The sequence below is a fragment of the Exophiala viscosa genome (genome assembly GCF_022695815.1).
Source record: "Exophiala viscosa unplaced genomic scaffold EDD37scaffold_8, whole genome shotgun sequence".
Lineage (NCBI taxonomy): Eukaryota > Fungi > Ascomycota > Eurotiomycetes > Chaetothyriales > Herpotrichiellaceae > Exophiala > Exophiala viscosa.
In genome coordinates, this window is record NW_026944360.1 from 102,339 (window position 1) to 120,870 (window position 18,532).

General features: G+C 51.4%; 7 protein-coding genes across 7 annotated transcripts; 2 read left to right on the plus strand and 5 right to left on the minus strand.

The window, feature by feature from the left end:
* Positions 1-89: 89 nt before the first annotated feature.
* On the minus strand, positions 90-2,017 carry EDD37DRAFT_467763 (Metallo-hydrolase/oxidoreductase). The gene has a single exon (XM_062813055.1). The coding sequence runs from the start codon at positions 1,632-1,634 to the stop codon at positions 390-392; it is 1,245 nt and encodes a 414-aa protein (XP_062668170.1). The 5' UTR covers positions 1,635-2,017; the 3' UTR covers positions 90-389.
* EDD37DRAFT_467596 (triacylglycerol lipase) lies at positions 1,994-3,701 on the minus strand. The gene is made up of 2 exons (XM_062813054.1): positions 2,130-3,701; positions 1,994-2,082 (listed from the first exon to the last, which is right to left on the minus strand). Exon 1 carries the CDS (start codon positions 3,586-3,588, stop codon positions 2,401-2,403), a length of 1,188 nt encoding a protein of 395 aa, XP_062668171.1. The 5' UTR covers positions 3,589-3,701; the 3' UTR covers positions 1,994-2,082; positions 2,130-2,400.
* Positions 3,702-3,887: 186 nt separating this feature from the next.
* Positions 3,888-5,788, minus strand: EDD37DRAFT_658593 (general substrate transporter; the record flags this gene model as incomplete). Its single annotated transcript, XM_062818988.1, has 7 exons — positions 3,888-4,124; positions 4,171-4,244; positions 4,299-4,805; positions 4,854-4,959; positions 5,033-5,470; positions 5,519-5,619; positions 5,677-5,788. 7 exons carry the CDS (start codon positions 5,786-5,788, stop codon positions 3,888-3,890), a joined length of 1,575 nt encoding a protein of 524 aa, XP_062668172.1.
* Positions 5,789-8,204: 2,416 nt separating this feature from the next.
* Positions 8,205-9,592, plus strand: EDD37DRAFT_467312 (uncharacterized protein). The gene has a single exon (XM_062813051.1). The coding sequence runs from the start codon at positions 8,334-8,336 to the stop codon at positions 9,228-9,230; it is 897 nt and encodes a 298-aa protein (XP_062668173.1). The 5' UTR covers positions 8,205-8,333; the 3' UTR covers positions 9,231-9,592.
* EDD37DRAFT_467905 (serine-threonine protein kinase 19-domain-containing protein) lies at positions 9,526-11,409 on the minus strand. Its single transcript, XM_062813056.1, has one exon. It carries the CDS (start codon positions 11,160-11,162, stop codon positions 9,954-9,956), a length of 1,209 nt encoding a protein of 402 aa, XP_062668174.1. The 5' UTR covers positions 11,163-11,409; the 3' UTR covers positions 9,526-9,953.
* A 667-nt stretch (positions 11,410-12,076) lies between these two features.
* On the plus strand, positions 12,077-15,285 carry EDD37DRAFT_467385 (alpha,alpha-trehalose-phosphate synthase). The gene is made up of 2 exons (XM_062813053.1): positions 12,077-15,075; positions 15,124-15,285. Exons 1-2 carry the CDS (start codon positions 12,252-12,254, stop codon positions 15,168-15,170), a joined length of 2,871 nt encoding a protein of 956 aa, XP_062668175.1. The 5' UTR covers positions 12,077-12,251; the 3' UTR covers positions 15,171-15,285.
* Positions 15,286-15,399: 114 nt separating this feature from the next.
* EDD37DRAFT_651577 (uncharacterized protein) lies at positions 15,400-16,221 on the minus strand (the record flags this gene model as incomplete). The annotated part of the gene is made up of 1 exon (XM_062818367.1): positions 15,400-16,221. The coding sequence occupies one exon, from the start codon at positions 16,219-16,221 to the stop codon at positions 15,400-15,402; it is 822 nt and encodes a 273-aa protein (XP_062668176.1).
* Positions 16,222-18,532: the final 2,311 nt, after the last annotated feature.

Sequence of the window (18,532 nt, forward strand, 5' to 3'; positions counted from 1 at the left end):
CTGCTAATGAAAAGCCAAAGATAGAAGACAAACTGGAGCACAAGCAGAGGTCCGTACAGGAACACCTTGGGCCTTATACGACTTAGTATTTGCTATCTTTGACAGCGTCGCGAGGCAGATTGAGTGGGAAGACCATGATTCCAGAGAGAAGGTACATCGGAGGCGTCTCCTTTCACGTACCGCTGTTGGCCTCGTCAAGGCATGTGGGCCTCACGAATGATTTCACCGTCTCTGCTTGGCCGCTCAGCATCTCAAAGATTGAATCTGACGCCGCAAATTCGCCAGCGTAGACCTCGGGATCTTTTAGTAATAGCCAGCGTTCACAACGTCATCCTTCCTGGCTGGGATCCAGATCTGCAATGCATGATGACTCAAGCCGTGGTGCAGCATCAGGCGATCTCAATAGCAAGACTTGCACCGATATCGAGGGTTCCTGCACGTCCGTTTTCGCCTTCAACCTCATCCTCAAGATCTCCCACACCAAACTCATCGCATGCCTGACCAAATTCAATGACCGCCTCGTATGATTCGTTCACCGACCCAATGAACGTGCCAAAGTGGATTCCAATAGTGTTTCGCGACTTGACGTCCTTGTGAATAGCGACGGCGTCAGCTGGGGAACCGTGCAACGCCGAGGGTATGTCGTGATGCGATATCCTGAGTCCAATGTAGGATATGAATCCCAGACTGCCGCCGCGCCATATCGGCACAAAAGATAAGTCGAATGGACCGAACCTGTTGCCTATCTCTTTGAAAGCAGGGCAGACAGACTCAGATCCTGTTATTCTGCGATAGCCGGTATCCCCTGCGTGGTATATGGAGCCTTTCCTTGCGAATTGGGATTCGGCTGATTCGTCCTTGGAGCGCAACAATCTCTCTATGACCCATCCACACCAAAGCGTGCCGCCCTGATCGATGGGCCCCCTTCCAGAGTTGTGCTGAGCAGGCACGCAGGTAAATCTGAAGATGGTCTGGCTGTCAGACACCTCGACAGCTTGGTGATGGAAATCTGCTAGACTGTATTCACGATTCTGCCACCAGTCAAGTTCGTAGACTAGTTTGTCCGGGATTCCACAGGACAACATCCATTGCTTGATCCCCAGTGGTACGTAATACCTTGCTTCGGGGAACCGTTGCCCTAGGGCCTTGATGGTTGACAAGTCCAGGTGATCATAATGATTGTGTGAAATGAACACGGCGTCGCAACCCGGCAGATCATCCACCTGGCATGGGCTTTGCTTCATCCTAGCGACTCCGCTGTATTGTGTCGGTCCTGCGCGCGAGGAGAATATTGGATCGATGAGCAGCCATAGACTCTTCTGCTCCTTCTTGTCTAATGACGGAACCTCCACCAGCGCACCAGCGTGGCCGAGCCATGTGCCAATGATGGACTTGGATTTGTCGGCTTTGCACTTTTTCAGACTCGTAATGCCCCAATCGGGGGTGACGACTTTGACATCGCGGGCTTTCCGATGGCTGTGTAGGCCAACTTCGTACCGCCCAAATGGAAATGAAGCTTTGGTGAGCTCTGCCCAGCTGGGCTTACTTGCTGACGGCCACGGATTGATGAAAGAAGTGCCTGCGTTGTTGGCATGATGCGCAGGTCGTGATGGCGTCCGCTTGATGCTCGACATGACTACGATTCATCAATGTCGATCGTGTGGACGGTCCACTAAGTGTTCAAGACGATTGGTTTCATTTTAGGTGAGTATGTAGTGATAATCGTAGTTGCAAGAACGAGAGATGCGTATCCAGTGTGCAGGATTGGGTTGAGATGACGTCGCCAGAGGACAACAAGCGCTGGTCAAAATGTAACTTTAGCCCTGCTTAGTAACTTAAATAGAGGCTGAACTACTGTTCCGGGTACCAAAGTAAGTAAGACAGTAAGTAATTCCGTACTCCCATGCATTTAACGTTTCGGCACCTGTGGCACCAATGCTGGCCTCGCGGCTCCTGCCGTAATCATGAAGGCTTCCTTCAACCTATGCCTAATTCCTACTTTCCTCGATAAGAAAAGGACGTTTGTACAGCAATGTGGCAGACGGCGTCATGTGCTTAAATCAGGAATGACTTGGCAGAGACCTGGGCGGGCATTGGCTGAGAACACCATGTCAATGCGTCAAACGAACCTTTGTGGCTTTGAAAAATGGTCGATTGTCATTGCCGAATTGCCACAATGTCTCCCAAGGTAGGAAACATAGGGCAGGGACATCGTACATGAGAGAACGGAAACGCTGACGGGACAAAATGGTGAAGCAGCACTGAGAGATATTATGTTGATATACATATTAGCTGACGATATCCAGACGCTGAGAAATCACCAGCGCCGTGCTTTTTTGAAGACAATCATTCGCCCTCCAGTCGCCAATGACCATGTCCCATTGATTGTTCTCGTCGATTTCATAATTCGTCATTCATCTCAGTCACATTATACTTGCCACGCGACCAATCCCATGGGTCCCCTCCTGGAACGCATAGCCCCAACCTCCAGAAGTAGTCCCGATGTGCAAAGAACAGTTCCCACAGCTTGTACCGTGTGCCGATACCCCACAAGGCCTTGATCTTCGACTCAGAGATCGGTCTTTGACCTTCGCCGTCAGATTCTGCATCTGTAGATATTCCCTTGGCAATACAAGAAGGATCTTCGTCACCCTGGCAGTGTCGAATATCGGAGCGTGCAGGTGGGAGTGACGGTTTGGAAATATATAGCTCACCCGCATGCATACCGTAGCCCCACTCCTGGAGGGGAAGCAGAGGAACTGGGTCATCGACATGTGTCACCCTACGATATGATGCTTTTTCAAGGTTAGTATCGTTCAGGTTGAAGCGCTTGTCAATGAACTGATTCAGAGCTTTGTTCCCGATGCGCGGCTCGCCAAAGGTGGTGACATGAGGCACCCATCCTCGCGCTTGAAACTCGAGTGCTGCAAGAGCCGCAACAGCGCCTCCGAGCGAATGACCGACCAGGACCAATTCGTAGTCTGGGTGTTCGTTCAAGGCCTTTTCCACGTGAGGGACAATCGTACACCGTGTGTTCTTCCATGATGTCATGAAACCGGCGTGAACAGTGCAGTTGGGACATTCTGGCGGCGACACAGTCCTCTTTGCTGGCGGTTTCAACAACTGCGGTAGTAGAGGCTCCTTATCATTTTGCCGCTCAAGTGATGCGCAGACTGATCCGTTATCGCTTTCAGAGGGAAAAGGTGCATATTCTGCAGGATTCGTGGATAGATCGGCAATCGTGTTGGCGATCGAGTAGGTCCCTCGAAACGCGACAATGACTCGCTTCTGATGGGGAGGATGTGAGACTGCGATGTAGCCGCAGGAATCGGACAGGAGAGGCCCCGTGTTCCATGTTGTAACGAGTTCAAAACCCTCAAAATCGCTGCATCGGCTGAGACATTTGAAAGGTCTGTGAATACCACTAGTGCCGACACAGTAGGAGATATCGACGATTCGAGCGAGCTCTTCCAACGACTCGAAAGTTTCCTGAGAAATTTCATTGTTATTCGCTAGCAATTGCGCCGGCAAGGCGGTCACCACAGTGATCCATGACCACAAGCAAGTGTACAGGTACAAGACGAGCATTTCAAACTCTCCGTTGAGCGGGCACGATGTGAAGCTATCATACCGTGTTAGGGCAGTGGAATGTAGGTCGAGTACCAACGATGGAATTCCTAGGAGGAAGTTGGAGGTTTAAGAGCGGAGGTAACCTGGACATACTGCAGGCCATGCGAAATGTCCCGATGTCACCTGACCAATGACGTCATGAACTGATGTTTCGAACGACGACGACGCGATGACATGAAAATCTATCTTGACCACTACTCAACGATCAGGGTTCTCGTCGAGCAGTAACCTAAGCAAGTGAACTCTTGAGCGACGGGCTAATCTCTCATCAAATGTCTACGGATATCCCCATGCAGACTCTGACTATATGCTGTCCTCTCCTGGGGCTTCTCGACGTGAGCCTCGGCACCTCCTTTGTCTAGAAATGCTCCAGTATTGGCTTGCACATCATGCAACGCCTTCTCCTGGATCTCGGTCCGATATGTGATAAATTCGAAGACTCCAACACGCTTTTCGAACAGCTCGTCCAGCTCTTCCAGCGACCTTCCTTTCATCTGGACGACTTAGTATTTTCGTTGCCACCAAACAGGGGGAACTGACCTCTGGAATGCAGAAGAAGAAGAAGATGGCGCAGACAATGTTGCTGCCGAACCAGATGTATCCATACTTTGGACCTGGACAAGTCAACCCATTAGCGACACATCCAAAGTCCCTCTTAGCTAACTTACCCCAATTTAGGTCTTGCGGATTGATGAAATATGGGGTGCAAAAGCTGGTGAGCCAGGTGAAGACGTATTGGAGAGAGGTGGCAGATCCTATTGTCCATGCTCGAAGACGGGAGCTAACCAACTCTGTGCCTACCGGGTACGTGGCCGCGCCAACACAACCGTTGTAAAAGAATCCCCAGATGGTGACGAAGGCGACGGTGGCTTTACCGGTTGACATGGAGAATGGCGATACACTCTGTGCTATTGCCATGCATAGAAAACACAGGCTCGTCACGATTGAGCCGAAAATGAGGATGAATCGTCGTCCAACCAAGTGTCGCATGGCGTACATGCCGAAATTGACTCCGGCGAAACCAATACAGGTTATCATTATTGAGTACTGAAAGGCCTGCTTTATTCCGGCGATCAGAAAGAAATATGTCTGGTAGGCAATCGGAAACCATGAGCCACTGCCTGCTTGTGTCATGATGGTGCCCCAGCAGAGTAGCGTACGTCTCAAATCCGCGCCTTTGAACGATCAGTCTGTGTGCAACCATTTCCTCTTTTGATACTTACCACGGAACATGTCCAGAATTCCGACGGATTTCGCAGTCCGTCTCTCTTCTTCAACACCTCGGATCATTTCTGCCCATTCGAGTTCAAAATATTCTGGAGGTAAAGACTGCGCTCGAAGGGTCTCCAATGCCCTTCTAGCTTGACCTTCCTTATTATGGTGCAATAGCCATCGTGGAGACTCGGGGCACAAAGAACAATCCAGTTCCAAGAAGCACAGGGACAATGTAAAGGCAGCCAATGGGAATCTGATAAGACCCTTTGTCCAGACGATCCTTGGTATAATTGTCGACGATGGTTCCCAGGATGGCGCCAATATTGACCCAGTATGCGAACAATGCCACCATAACTCCTCGAAGGTGAGCTGGGGCAATTTCCGACGTGTATATGTTGGAGAATGTAACGAGAAAGCCGTTGGAAAATCCCAGAACAAGACGTCCTAGATATACAACGCCTTTGTTCGTTGTGGCGATTTGAATCGCCAGTCCAACACAGTTGAAAGCGCATGCCAACCACAAAGCAGTTTTCCGACTGTAAAATGCGCCGAACAGACCGGCACAGATGGACGAAATAAAGGCACCAAGAGTCAACAGCGAGGTGATCAGTTGCTGTACAGTACTCTGGTGGTAGCGTCAGTACAGATGGGGTATCATGCGAGCTTCACCCACGTCGATTCCATAGCCTAGTGGGCTAGTTGGGTCCGGGTACCCGAATACTTTCAAAAAGCCAGGCATGGCTTGGAGCGCGCCCACAGCGGCACTATCGAATCCTGAAGCCCTCATGTGGTCAATGTAAGTCAAGCATGCAGAACGGTATGCTGACTCACCGTACTGAGTGTTGGCCATGGCCACGACGCATGCTATGAGAAGACATTTCCTGTTCTCCCATAGGGACGTCACTGGAACTGTGATTTGACTGGTGTGTGGAACTTCCGACATGGTGAGCGAAATCAAAACACAGAAGCAATGTGACAGGACCTGCACGCGACGCACATTGTTCTTCGGCATGCTGATCATATATCACTTTCTCGACGAGAGGACACTCGGGGTCGTTCCCCGCACATCGAGAGCGGGATGAGTGATCATGCAGCTACCATCCACAGCCGAGCCTGTCCCAACAAGGATCTCAAGTCGTGGAGCAGCTCTCGCTTACCCTTTTCGAGGGGGTTATGATCCAAGCCAACGCGGTACAGAGATCAACGTGGGACCTTGTGGGTCTGCCGACTCAGAAGTCATTGCTAGCGCAAAAGCATGCATGCCCGTCATGGCTACGAAATCTTCAGGATGCGAAGTCCTATGTATACTGCTACGTATACCGCCATACGTGCGAGGCCCTCGCCAGCGCAGCTCTACGCCGGCTGGGGCCTCACCAGACCGACTCGTGCGAACATCTAGGGGAACGGGACAGCTCAACATGCAAAGACATCACAAGGTCAACAATTGCCGTATCCAGGAGGGGAATCATGTCCCGGCGAATCGCCGTGAAAGTGAAGAAATGTGAATACGCTGGCAGGATCTTTTGCATTGAGAGGTGGAGTATTGCATACGGTGTAGCGCCAATCTGGGGTAGCCGAACCTCCGATGTGTATCAGTTGACTACCCGCAGCCACTAATACCCTTAGCACCGCAAAGACTCCGGAAGCATTTGTCAGATGCCTGTCTCTATCATACATACCCCGGACTCGATTCTGCTCGACCATGTAGCGTGGGGTCAAGTGGGAGGCCCCATATCATGCCCACTTCAATATGTCAATCCGACCTCGATTGAGTATAAGTTGCGGCAGCCTAGCTATGGTCACAGATACAGTCTGCGAGAGTAGCCATAGCCGCAGGCAAATTCAACGACTGTCAGAAAGCCCATCATCCGCTTGCTCTGCTTCTTCATCGCTCTGGGATGGGTTTCGTGGAAATGGTGCAACTCGGACGTTCTTGTGAGACTGCGAATGCATGCTTAGGAGGATATTGCGCATTCCTGCCGAAGCGTGCTAGCCAGCCCTGAGTCCCATATCCACGCTGTGCAGGCCCGGATCGAAACTTTCAGCCACAATGCGAACCTGTCTCTTTGTTGCCCAAACTATCTCTCGTCACGTCAAACCAAGCTTGTTAACGGCATTAGTATGTTCATTTCGTACTCTACGCTAAACAGCAAACGGCCGCTCCCCGGGTAGAGGTGGGATATTTGACGGGATGGCAGCAGGATTAGGGGCTAGGAACTCCGGGATCAGGGAGTTTCGCAGCGTGTTCACACTTTATGCGCTTGACAACGTGTATATAGCAAAGGAGATGTTTGATGTCTGAGAACACTACTAAGAGGAATGCTATAAAAAGGAGGCCAAAAGAAACTTTGGCACAAAAGCAGACCTCAACTCAAGCGAAACATGGCATGCACTCTGTTGACAAGGCTTCCAAGACGGCCGCCACGTCAGAAACCATCCTCCGAAGAGAATGGCGAGCGCTGCTTGATGTACCAAAGCTGTAACAGGCTACTTTCATGGAGAAATTTGCGAAACGCAGAAAGAAGCCTTGACTTAGCAATGGAGCTGGTTTGGACGGAGGACAAGAGCGCAAATGGGGTATGCGGGATGGACTCACAACTGTCGACATTGGAGCCACGTCCTATGGGATCAGGGTGACAACCAAAAGTCTGTGAGATGACTCTTCGCTCATCTGCTCCTCAACAAAGACACACCTGGTCAATTGACAGTCTCCAGCACGGATCACATGAAAATCCCATGTTCAGGAGTCCATCGCTTTGTACAGTTCAATTCGTGTCTGCTTTGACCGCCTCGGATAGTTGGTTGATGTCACGAGAGACACTGGCGTGCACGGTTTTCTTCCGATCCCGAGCGGAATCTTGAGCATATATGGCTTGGATGCGCTGCTGTTTCTGCAGCGTCTTGTCCCAGCAAGACCAGTGTCTTTTAGGATGTGGCTTTGGTGTTTCTCCACCGTTTCCAACTCGCTACAACTTTGTGCTCTTGCAATTTCCTGTTGTATGAATATGACGCTTTGTCAATTCCCTGTGTGCCTCACGCTGTATCTTGTCGTGTTTCAGCAGCTGCTTCGGTCTCTTCGCGTTTCTGGGACGTCCGTCGGTAGGGGTAAACGGCAGGGCATTCCGGAAGACGATGTTTCCATTTCCAACCTTAGGTTGAGCACGCTTTGCGAGGTCAACTCATGTCCAACGGCAATCGACTTCCAGAAAAGCAGTGCAGAAGGGAGTTGCGGCGAACATTCGCAGTTGAGAATAATGCAGCCAGAGTTGAAAGGACTTTGACTCTCAAAAAAAGTTGTAGCCAAGCTCTCACGCCCGATGTTTCCCCATATGGCCTGGCGCCGTATTTGAGGTTCGTCTTTCAATGCTTCGTGAATTTTGTCCATGCCATCACCTGAAGATCGCCTTAAGTCTCGTGCCAGGCTACACGTTTCCGCGACATCAAGGATCTTTTGACGATCGACGAGCTTCGAATACCCATGCCACAATATGGAAAATCTTCCAGCCTCAATATGTAGAGCCTGCCGACTCCGGCTGCTGAAGCCATCATCTCAAACACGAACATTCAGTACATCCTCCACTCGCATGTACATCCCTCCGGAGTCACCAGCTTTCGTCGATGTCCCCGAGCCTCATCAACCAATCCGCGACCAGAAGCCGGTAGTCAAGGGCGTCCTTCCCGTCCCTCGAGAACTCTTCCCGGCCCGACGCCGCGACAAGCCTGGCAAAGAATATCTCGCCAATGTCACGCGCGATCCGCTACCCAAGAACGTCCCGCACCCAGACCAACTCACCGAGGTTGGCAAATACAAGCAGCGGATGGCTGAGATGCGCAAGTCCCATCTGCGCGAGGGCCTAAAGGAGCTGCACGTGCGCAAGACCACGATCGACGCCCAGATTGCGCACCGCAGCGAGACGAGACAGAAGGAGCACGCGAGACTGAAATCCCAGCCACAGAGGGAAGATGAGCGCCTGACCAACGTGTCGATCCCGTCGGCGATGCGGCCGCAAAAAGTTCGCGAGCTGTCCTCTGAGGAGGAGCTGGCGATCTACAATGCCCGCAAGGCGGCGCACGATGCCCGTTTGGCGGCGAAACACGAAGAGCGTCTGGACAAGCTGCATACACTTTACATGAATGCCAGGAACTTTATCACAACTAGAGAACAGCTGACGGCAGCCATCGATGCTACTTTCACGTCGACAAGGAGCATTTGGGACAGTGGCGTACCGGATACCGTGGAGGAGATGATTAAGCGTGGAAGAGACAGGACGACAGACCAGGGCCGCGCTGGTGCGAGGTTCCCTGGAGATGTTAATGAAAGAGCACTTCGGGATCAAGAGCGTATGCAAAGAATAGCGGAGAAGTTGAGCGGCGGAAAGATCTGAGCATGATAAGAGATATCATTATCGAAAGAGGCAGAGTTGTACAAATGCGCAGGCTGTGTGGAGGGAGTCTTGGTTGATATGACGCGGAGCAATGCATGGCCGGCACATGTCATTGTTGCGATTGGGCGAGTGAATACATTGTAGTATTTCTCGTCTACCTAGGTATATATACCTATTGCGCAGTTCGCGGTCCGAGGCAGTCGATCTGTTTGAATAGAGTCAAGTCCACTGTAAGAACTTTTCTCTCATCATGTGTACGTTGACCATGTGACTTTCAGGATCGCAGTTGTATTCCTGTAGCTTGCTTCGGACGGCATCAGGAGTAATCCCGTGGTAGGTTGAACGCGGCGTTGCAACCTGGACTGGCCGTAGATCTTGCACGAAGACCTCACTAGCCACCGTTTTGGCGAAAGAGGCGGCTGACAGTCCTCGGTCACTTTTTTTTGATAGTAGCCTCAGTACAGAACTTGTGTGCTAGCCATATTGTCGTTGCTCACTCCTCGGCGTGTGGCAAATAAGTCCCTCAGTCCAGGTCGATGCACTGTTTGATTGTTTGCCAACATTGCAGAGGTGCATGCCCGTAGGCTGGTCGTTGATTTTGGTCTCAGACTGAACGACGTGAACGCAGTGCTTGATGTCAGAGCCAAATGCGGGTGGGCACGGCATGACCCTCATGGCAGCAGCCACAAGAGGTTCTGGGGAGAACAAACACCATGAGCAAGATCACGTCGCCCGTACACCTAGCCCGACACTTCGAGTCTCGAATAGTTCGATCAAGCCTGCACCAAGGCACTCTTCAAGCACCCAATCAAAGTTTAGACCATACAGGTCTTTCCATTTCTTGGTCTTTGCTGGCATGACCCCAGCAAACTCTCCCCTCAGTCGTTTCGCGGTGGATATGCGATTGTCAGAGTCGACTGCGCCATCCCAGCGCTCTCTCAGTAAATAGAGTGGCCCTTCTTTGTATTTGGACTTGCCCAGCAGTTCTAGTAGGTGTTGTCGACCCGCGTTCAGTAATCTTAGGTACGGACCAAGGTTGGGTACGGACAGAGCAAAGTCAGCTCCTTGAGTATCTTGTGGTGTGCCACTGGGACGCCTTGCATTGCCAACACCACCTAGATTTTCAAATGCAGCATCTCCTCCTACAGCACCCGATGAGCCGGATGCTGCGCGGGAGATTTTCGGCATGGCCACCAGAGAAGAGCCGGCTAGTGATAGGTTGCGAGAACCAGAAAGAGACGTCGACACAAGGAAGCCTGTTCGAGTCAAGGCGATCACATGTGATTGAGGCAGATCATGAGGAGAAATGGACGTAGCTCGAGGCTGACGACGAAGCACATTGCAGAAGTCTGCTACGACATCTGGAGCAACATCACTTCGCTGGAGCAAGACTTCTAGGTCACTGATCGTGATCAATACCTCACTGGTACCGCTGATATCATTGCCACGCCCGGTCACCTTGACCTTTCGCACCTTGCCGACAGCTTGCAATGTAGCAATCTGACGCTCTGTTTTGGACGACGCGGAGATGATGGCATGAACATGTGGTAGAGACACCACGGCTGGCATGTTTCGCTGGAAGTTCAGGATTTCGGAGATACGGACACTGTTCATCCCTGCGCGCTCAGGAATAGCTGCGAACATTGAGTTGCGAGCGTATTGCAGTGCAGACAAGACATCCTTGGCCGAGTCTATTGAGACTGTGGACAGAATCTTGCCATTCGACGCCAGCTTTTCTTCATCGTCGTCGGCGCTATCGCTACACTTGGCATCATCAAGGGCGTCTGAGAGTGATTTCGTCCTTGTGATGGATGATTTTGTGCGCGGGGCATGTGCAAAAGGCGAAGAGGAATGGCGACGGATGTTGTTGACGGATCGCTGTGCCGGCTTACTGACACGCGATGAGTGGGCCGCCGTGAGATAAAGTGGCATGGCGAGAATAAGAAGAGGAGGCAGGAGGCCAGGCAGAGCGGAACTAGAGGGATATGGGTATCGAAACACTGTCCATCAGGAAAGATTGGGTCCGTTCCGCTGCGCTCAACTAGGCATTTGCAAGAACAATAACGAGTGGTTGATGGTTGTTGTTCTCGAAAGACCCAGAAACACGAACACGCAGACAAGATGTTGCCAGTGAGGTCTCCGTACAGAGTCTGGTTGGACCCCGCCGGGAATGTCTTCCGCGTCAGTAAGAAATGCAGCCACCACGGGGTGAGTGGTGGACAGGGTAAGGAATACCTACTGTGAGTAATAGTATAGTACGGAATACCTATTATGTGGAGTAGGGGATAGGCGGTTCTTTTTCCTTCCACCGGCTGTCTCCCGAAAATAGGTTTCTACTGTGGTAGAAAGTAGGGCCTCCTTTACTGCATGAGGCCTAACGGGGTTTCCTCTGGTTAAACTTCATTAGCTGAAAGGTCTCTCAGACATGGATCCTCTAACCTCTCACCACCGACCATCAGCTCCACACACGTGCGTCATTTTGCCCAATGTTGTACGTTCCCTGGGACCTAAAAAAAGTTGGCGTTGGGAGCAGCGCGTACGAGTAGGTGTTTGTCTAACCTACACCAAACTCCTGTGCAAGTGTGTAAGCTATCACAAAATGGCAATAACTGTGTCTGGGGCCTGGGCAATGACGAAAATGGATGCACATGTCTTTTCTCCAATGATTTAGGGCGGATCCCCGTTACAGTACCTGTATCACACCAACATCATTTCTCTGTAAACCGGCATCTCCCTCCGGTGGTTTGATGCAATTCATCTTCGTCGTTCCTACCAACGCTACTACCTCCTACACCAAGTTGCGCTCAATTTGATTTCCTCCCTACTTCATTGCCGACATCCACGCTGTCTGTTTCGACTCGCCGTGGCAACCCTGGCCATTCCTTCTAGGTCCTTGGCCCGCCTCGTCACTAGCACCGTTGCACGTCCTTACTCTGGTCTCGAGAACACCTACCATAACCTACATATCTCCTTGTAAGACGCGTTGGAATCTTCCTCGGACGGTTCATACCGCATGATACAATGACCGTCTTTGTGGCCAGTCTCTTCCTTCCTTACACGGTCAACTTTGACGGACCGCCATCATGGACGGGACCAGCTTCACGGTCTCCGAAGCTGCATCGAGCTGAACCAGGAATACCCGAAGCCATCTCCCCACCCGTCTCTCAAAAGCCATCCCTTGACAATCAGTCAGCCATCAGCTTGTTTGCAACCACCCCGAAACCCGTGGGGGCCCTCACGCAGAGTCCAGGTTCGCTGATTCAGACGCCTGGCGCAACCACAGACCACGAGAAGATCTTCCGTCCTCACATCGAGCGACCGATAGCACTGTCCCTTCCAAGTCACATCAAGGAGAAGAACAATGACATCCAGGTGGATCAACAGGATCTGCAACAGCAGCGTCCTGTCCAGCTGAAAGACCTTCGAGGCATCTCGCGACACGACCTACACTCACCTGGTTGGGGCAAGAGCTTTGTCTGGAACCAGCCACCGTCACGAGCCAAGTCCCCTCCTCCGAGCTCTATCCTGAAACATGCAGCAATCGAACTTAAAGAGAAGGCGGCGGCTGTGGCGTTAGGCGCCCAGAAACAATTAGGGCGCAAGGGACACCGGAGGTCAAGAACGGGTGGTTCTGAAGTTCAGTTCTCAGAATACAATTACACCATCGAGAAGGCGGTCATCGGCAACGGAGGTCTCTTCAACGCCATTGATGCTGCGGCCGACGCTGATCTGCTCGATGAGAAGCTCTGGGTGGGCACTGTGGGCTGTCCGATTGATGTGTTGGAAGATCACATGAGAGAGAACATCGCAGAAAAGCTGGAAAATGATCACGAATCGCTGGCAGTCTACGTCAGTGACAGCGATCTCAACGGCCACTATGAGCATTACTGCAAGACCATCCTCTGGCCAGTCTTCCACTACCAGATCCCAGATCATCCAAAAAGCAAGGCATATGAGGATCACTCCTGGGTGTTCTATGTCAAGGTCAACGAAGCTTTTGCTGATCGCATAGCCAAGAACTGGAAGAAGGGAGATATCATTTGGATTCACGATTATCATCTGCTCCTCGTGCCCGGTCTGTTGCGACAAAAGCTGCCCGATGCTGAGATCGGCTTCTTCCTGCACACTGCGTTCCCATCCTCAGAGATCTTCCGATGTCTTGCTGTCCGACGCGAGCTTTTGGAGGGCATTCTTGGTGCTGACATGATTGGGTTCCAAAATGACGAGTACGGCCACCACTTTCTGCAGACTTGCAGTCGATTGCTGAATGTGGAAGCCACCAAACTCGGCGTTATCCTCGAAAATGGAAGATTCGTCCACGTCAGCACCTGCCCTATTGGCATCGATCCGAAAGCGATTGACCAACAACGTCGCGTGCCTGAAGTGCTAGATTGGGTCAACACTATCACTGACAAGTATCGCGGAAAGCGCATCATCGTTGGTCGAGACAAGCTAGACAACATCCGTGGTGTGCGCCAGAAGATCTTGTCCTATGAGCTGTTCCTCAACAAATATCCAGAATACAGGGATCAGGTGGTTCTCATTCAGATTGCGACTTCGTCCACTGAAGACCCTGAGCTCAGCGCGACCGTTGCGGACATTGTCACCCGAGTCAATTCGACTCACTCTACGCTAGCTCACCAACCCCTGGTATTTCTGAAACAGGACATCGATTTCGCCCAGTATTTGGCCCTTCTCACTGTTGCCGAGTGCCTCATGATCACCAGCTTGCGAGAGGGAATGAACTTGACAAGCCATGAGTTCGTCATGTGCCAAGACGGTCAATTCGCCGAAGCCAAGCATGGTCCCCTGATTCTTAGTGAGTTCACTGGTTCGGCGACCGTCTTTGGACACAATGCCATTCTGGTCAACCCGTGGCATTACACCCAGTGTGCCGACGCCATCAAGCAGGCTCTGGATATGGGCTCTGAGGAGAGAAGCCGACGATGGAAGGCAATGTACGATTATGTCGTCAACCAGAATGCCAACGTCTGGTACGAACAGTATACTAAGGCCCTCAACAATGCTTGGAAAGAACACTCAGTCCGTGAGGCGACTTCGGTCCCACGACTATCAGTGAGTGCGGTCAAGACAAAGTATCAGAAAGCGCCGAGACGTCTCATAATCCTGGACTATGAAGGCACGCTGGCGTCATGGGGCTCTCCCACTGACATCATCTTGACCACTCCCAAGCGTTCGGTCGATGTATTGAATGACCTTACTGAGGACAAGAAAAACATTGTCTACGTCATGAGCTCCAGGATGCCTGAGGAGTTGGAACGATTGTTCAGTCCGGTCACTGGGCTCGGAATGATTGCCGAGAATGGTGCCTATGTCAAGGCACCCGATACGGACGAATGGGAGGAGCTCGCAAATTCAGACCATGCCAAAGAATGGAAGAAGGGCGTTCGCAGCATCCTCCAATACTACGTGGACAGAATCGAAGGCAGTCGAATAGAGGAACGGCATTCGGCTTTGGTCTTTGATTATGCAGAAGCTGAAGACTTGGCTGGGGCTTTCAAACAAGCTGGCGAGTGTGCTAACCACATCAACGATGCTTGTCAAGGCCAGGGCGTGGGTGCGGTACCGATCGAGGAGGGTTTGTATATTTCCGAAATCGGTATCAACAAAGGATTGGCTGCACAGATGATCAGCGACACTCTTGAGAAGTCGAGTCACGCTATGCCCGACTTTCTGATGGTGGTCGGCGATTCCAGAGAAGATGAATATGTGTTTAACTGGGCGCACAAACTGGAAAAGGCAGGCAAGATTCGGGATGTGGTGACTATCACACTGGGAGGAAGAAATACCGAGGCTTCAGCCACGCTAACGCAAGGCGTGACCGGTAAGTCTGCTGCTTGTTTTGTTTGATCTGTTTCTAACATTCTCCTAGGTGTGTTGTCGATCCTTGAAAAGTTGGTCAGGATCTCGCAATCCTAAGGGTGTGGTCAGACTATCTGTTGGTTGGAGGTGCTTTTGAGCTCTCGGCTTCGAAAAGAACAGCTTGACGTGCGAGCAGAGCATGAGCAGGTTGACGGTATGAATGAATAGACGGTCTTGTATCTCTTAAGATACCCTTTGCATTAGAGCAGCGAGAACTAGCATTGTATGTGTTTAGTGTACTTTTCGTTGTCCTTTTCCCTGGTATGCATCGTACTCGAGTCAAGTTTCAAAACTTTTCTTTCGCAGGCCTCATGTCAAATTCATGAATCCACAAATCGCACGGTTGATTCATGCACTGGAGATACAATTTGCCGACACTCTCTGCTCGGATCTTTTCGCCTAGATTGACCTTGGCCAACTTCTCTTTGACATCAGCATCCTCGGCCGTGGTGTCGACGTCGACAATGCTTCCGTTGGCGATGGCGTGCACTACATGCACGCCCTTGGCACTGTACTCGCGCGCCAGACTCTGTGCAAGCATTCGTACCCCAGATCGTCCGGCGCCGTATGCTGCGTAGCCCGCATTCGTGCGTAGCGCGCCCAATGTACCCGTAAAAATGATGGTGCCCTTTTTGATCATGAATTCGCCGCCGTCGCTGCCGCTTGAGGAGTTTGTTGTGGTGTCGTTGGGGTTTTGGGCTAACATCCACTTCAGGGAGAGCTGGCTGAAGACCATGGCCCCAGTGACGTACGTTTGCAGGCTGTCGCCGAATTTGGCGGGTGACTCGTCCTCAAAGGGGACTTTGTGCGAGTGCTTGATGTTCCAGATTGCTAGTTTGAGTGGGAGCTGTTGCTGGTGGGATTTGGCCCATGATTTGATCTCCTCAAAGACGGATGTGAGGCTGGATTCAGTGGTGTCGGTTTTGAAGGCACGGAGCGTGCCCCCTTGCGACTCGCGTGAGAGACGCTCAGCCAGGCCGGCGTCGGCGCTGCGTGAGAGCAGAGCGACAGCAAGGTTGCCGTGGGATGGATGTGCCAGAATGCGTGCTATGCCGGAGGCTGTCGTCGGGCCGGCGCCCATGAGGATTGCTAGGCCCGAGGGAGCCATGGTGGATGGTGGTGTGAATGTGAGTCTTTTGATATAGTCGTCAAACTGTGCTTTGGTCTGCAGGATTGATGATCACGCGTCGTAAATGCTTAATAACATACGAGAAACAAACTGCATGCCGGCAGGTTCACTACTGGTAACTGTGCGTCTTATGTAGGTATGATCTCAAGAGATGATGTCCTGACGACGTCATCGAAGGTACACGAATTGGCAGACTGGAATCTCAGCGCTAGCGACCTGGAGGTCGACATCTAGGCCATCAATCGAGATCTCCAGAGCGCGAATATGAGTGAGCTCGCATGATATCCCGTCTTTACTGGCAATAGCAGTGGTCATAATGCCTGTCCTAGCCTGAAATCCTCTGGCGTCATCTTGACTGTGGTCGAGCGAGCTATGGCTTGCATTCCGTCTTTCACTCCCACCACCTGGCCCGTTTGAGCCAGACAGTGTGATGCTGTTCAGAAGATGAAGGAGCGACTATGTAGCACCCGGCAATTATCCTGGCGTCTCTTCGAACTTGATCAACCTCAAATCCCATGCACCTTGTTGGAACGGATCATGTCCTAAGTCTCGAGCAGGCTGCTCAGTAGCATTTTGGCTGGCATTCGCAACGCGGCACCCATTCTTCCATGTTCAGACACGGCTTTGGATGCCCGTTCTCGTGAGTAAAGAAGCATTTGGTTGTGTTCTCGCCATGTCCAGGACACAGTACTCGAGCCGAAACCAATCCGCATACTTTTGCAGATTCATTCTCCTCCTTAGTCGCGAAATGCCCATGCTCGAGGCCATTTATGCAACGCATCGTGCCATTGTCTTGATTATTGTACGCAGGCCCACGATGGCAACGATGATTGAAAGGGTGGTCAATGGCTCGACTTCCAACTTGTGATGAGTCGGCCTTGAAATTCCTCCAGTTGCTGTCCGATGAGTCGGCTAAAAAGGCGATCAAGCGAACGGTATTGAATGACCGGTACGCAATACCGTTCATGCTGATTTGATACCTCATGATTGAGGATTTGGTCGTCATCCAGCAAGATCCAGCCGGAACTTGAGCACCCATTGTGTCTCGGACTGCCCGTCCAATTCTTCTGGCACATTGTTCCCAGCAACAGCCATTGGCACGCGTGCTTGTCTTTGGCATCTTGATTTGCCCTGCTACCGGTGGGCCCAACATTGCGTGTGTCTCTGGCAATGTCTGGATTTGACCCCAGATCCACACAAATATGTGTTCCCCAATATCTGGAATTGCACCTTGAACAGCCGACACAGCGAGTTCGTCCGTCGAGGTGGCCACATCAATATTATAGCGCGGTTCAGACAGAGGGGAAGGGCTGATGGCTGAGGAAGAAGAAGATTCGAAGACCTCCTGAACTCTCTGTCCGGAAGTGGGTGGTGTTTGCTCTACCGTCGCTGCGTAGCGAAGTCAGTACATGTTCCGGATGTATAAAGATGTGATGGCCTCACTCCACACGGACGGAAGCGGTTCTGGCAAGTTTGAAGGATCGAAATGCATGTACTGGATTCCACTGAAACTGGAAGGCATGCTGATGGTGATGGTCGTGGTGGTGGTCTTTGAGGGTTGTCTTGTGTAAAGCATTGCAGGACTTTGAACAAACAGTTCCGACGCGGCCACTTTCTCATCAAATGCTACGACGACATCACGATGCGAACTCCTCCTTGATGCTGTCCTCTGCTGGGCCCCCTACATGAGTCGCTGCAGGTCCTTTGTCAAGAACTGCTCAGTATTGGCTTGCACATCATGCAATGCTCTCTCCTGGATCTCGGTCTGATTGAACACTCGTGCCATCCAAACGAAGACAGTTAACGACTTTATTCATCAATCCAACAAGGATTATCAACGTCTAACGTTGATTGAAGACACAGAATCACAGTGCTGAAGCCCGACTACCTGGGACGTTAAGCTGAAGCCAGCCCGAGTGCCTTCTCGCCCATTTCAACGTCAGTCTCGGTGTTCAATCATTACATTGCTTTCGTACCTATGATGCTACGAAGGGAAACTTCCTCGTAATTCATCCGTCAGAAAACAAATGCTCTTGTGTCGTTAGTAGCTAGCTACCCGCTTAAGGCATTGTCAAACTATATGACCATTGTACAAATATCTGTTTGTCGAACATCGGAAACAAAACCATACCTTCGGCAGACAACCAGAGCACAATACTACAGTATCGTTGGGGCGATGAGGTGCGTAACCTGTCTACCCTGGGAGGTTTCAGGTCTGATCGTTAGAAATACACCAAATGTGCCAACAGGACTTGGTTTGTGTTGTATATAGCCACAGCTCCGAGCGCTT

Excerpts from the sequence above, each read along its gene's own strand:
- EDD37DRAFT_467596 (XM_062813054.1), bottom strand. The coding sequence starts at position 3,588 with ATGCTCGTCTTGTACCTGTACACTTGCTTGTGGTCATGGATCACTGTG.
- EDD37DRAFT_467312 (XM_062813051.1), top strand. The coding sequence starts at position 8,334 with ATGGAAAATCTTCCAGCCTCAATATGTAGAGCCTGCCGACTCCGGCTG.
- EDD37DRAFT_467385 (XM_062813053.1), top strand. The coding sequence starts at position 12,252 with ATGACCGTCTTTGTGGCCAGTCTCTTCCTTCCTTACACGGTCAACTTT. Across the intron at positions 15,076-15,123 it reads GCTAACGCAAGGCGTGACCG|GTGTGTTGTCGATCCTTGAA; the intron begins GTAAGTCTGCTG and ends ACATTCTCCTAG.
- EDD37DRAFT_467905 (XM_062813056.1), bottom strand. The coding sequence starts at position 11,162 with ATGCCACTTTATCTCACGGCGGCCCACTCATCGCGTGTCAGTAAGCCG.
- EDD37DRAFT_467763 (XM_062813055.1), bottom strand. The coding sequence starts at position 1,634 with ATGTCGAGCATCAAGCGGACGCCATCACGACCTGCGCATCATGCCAAC.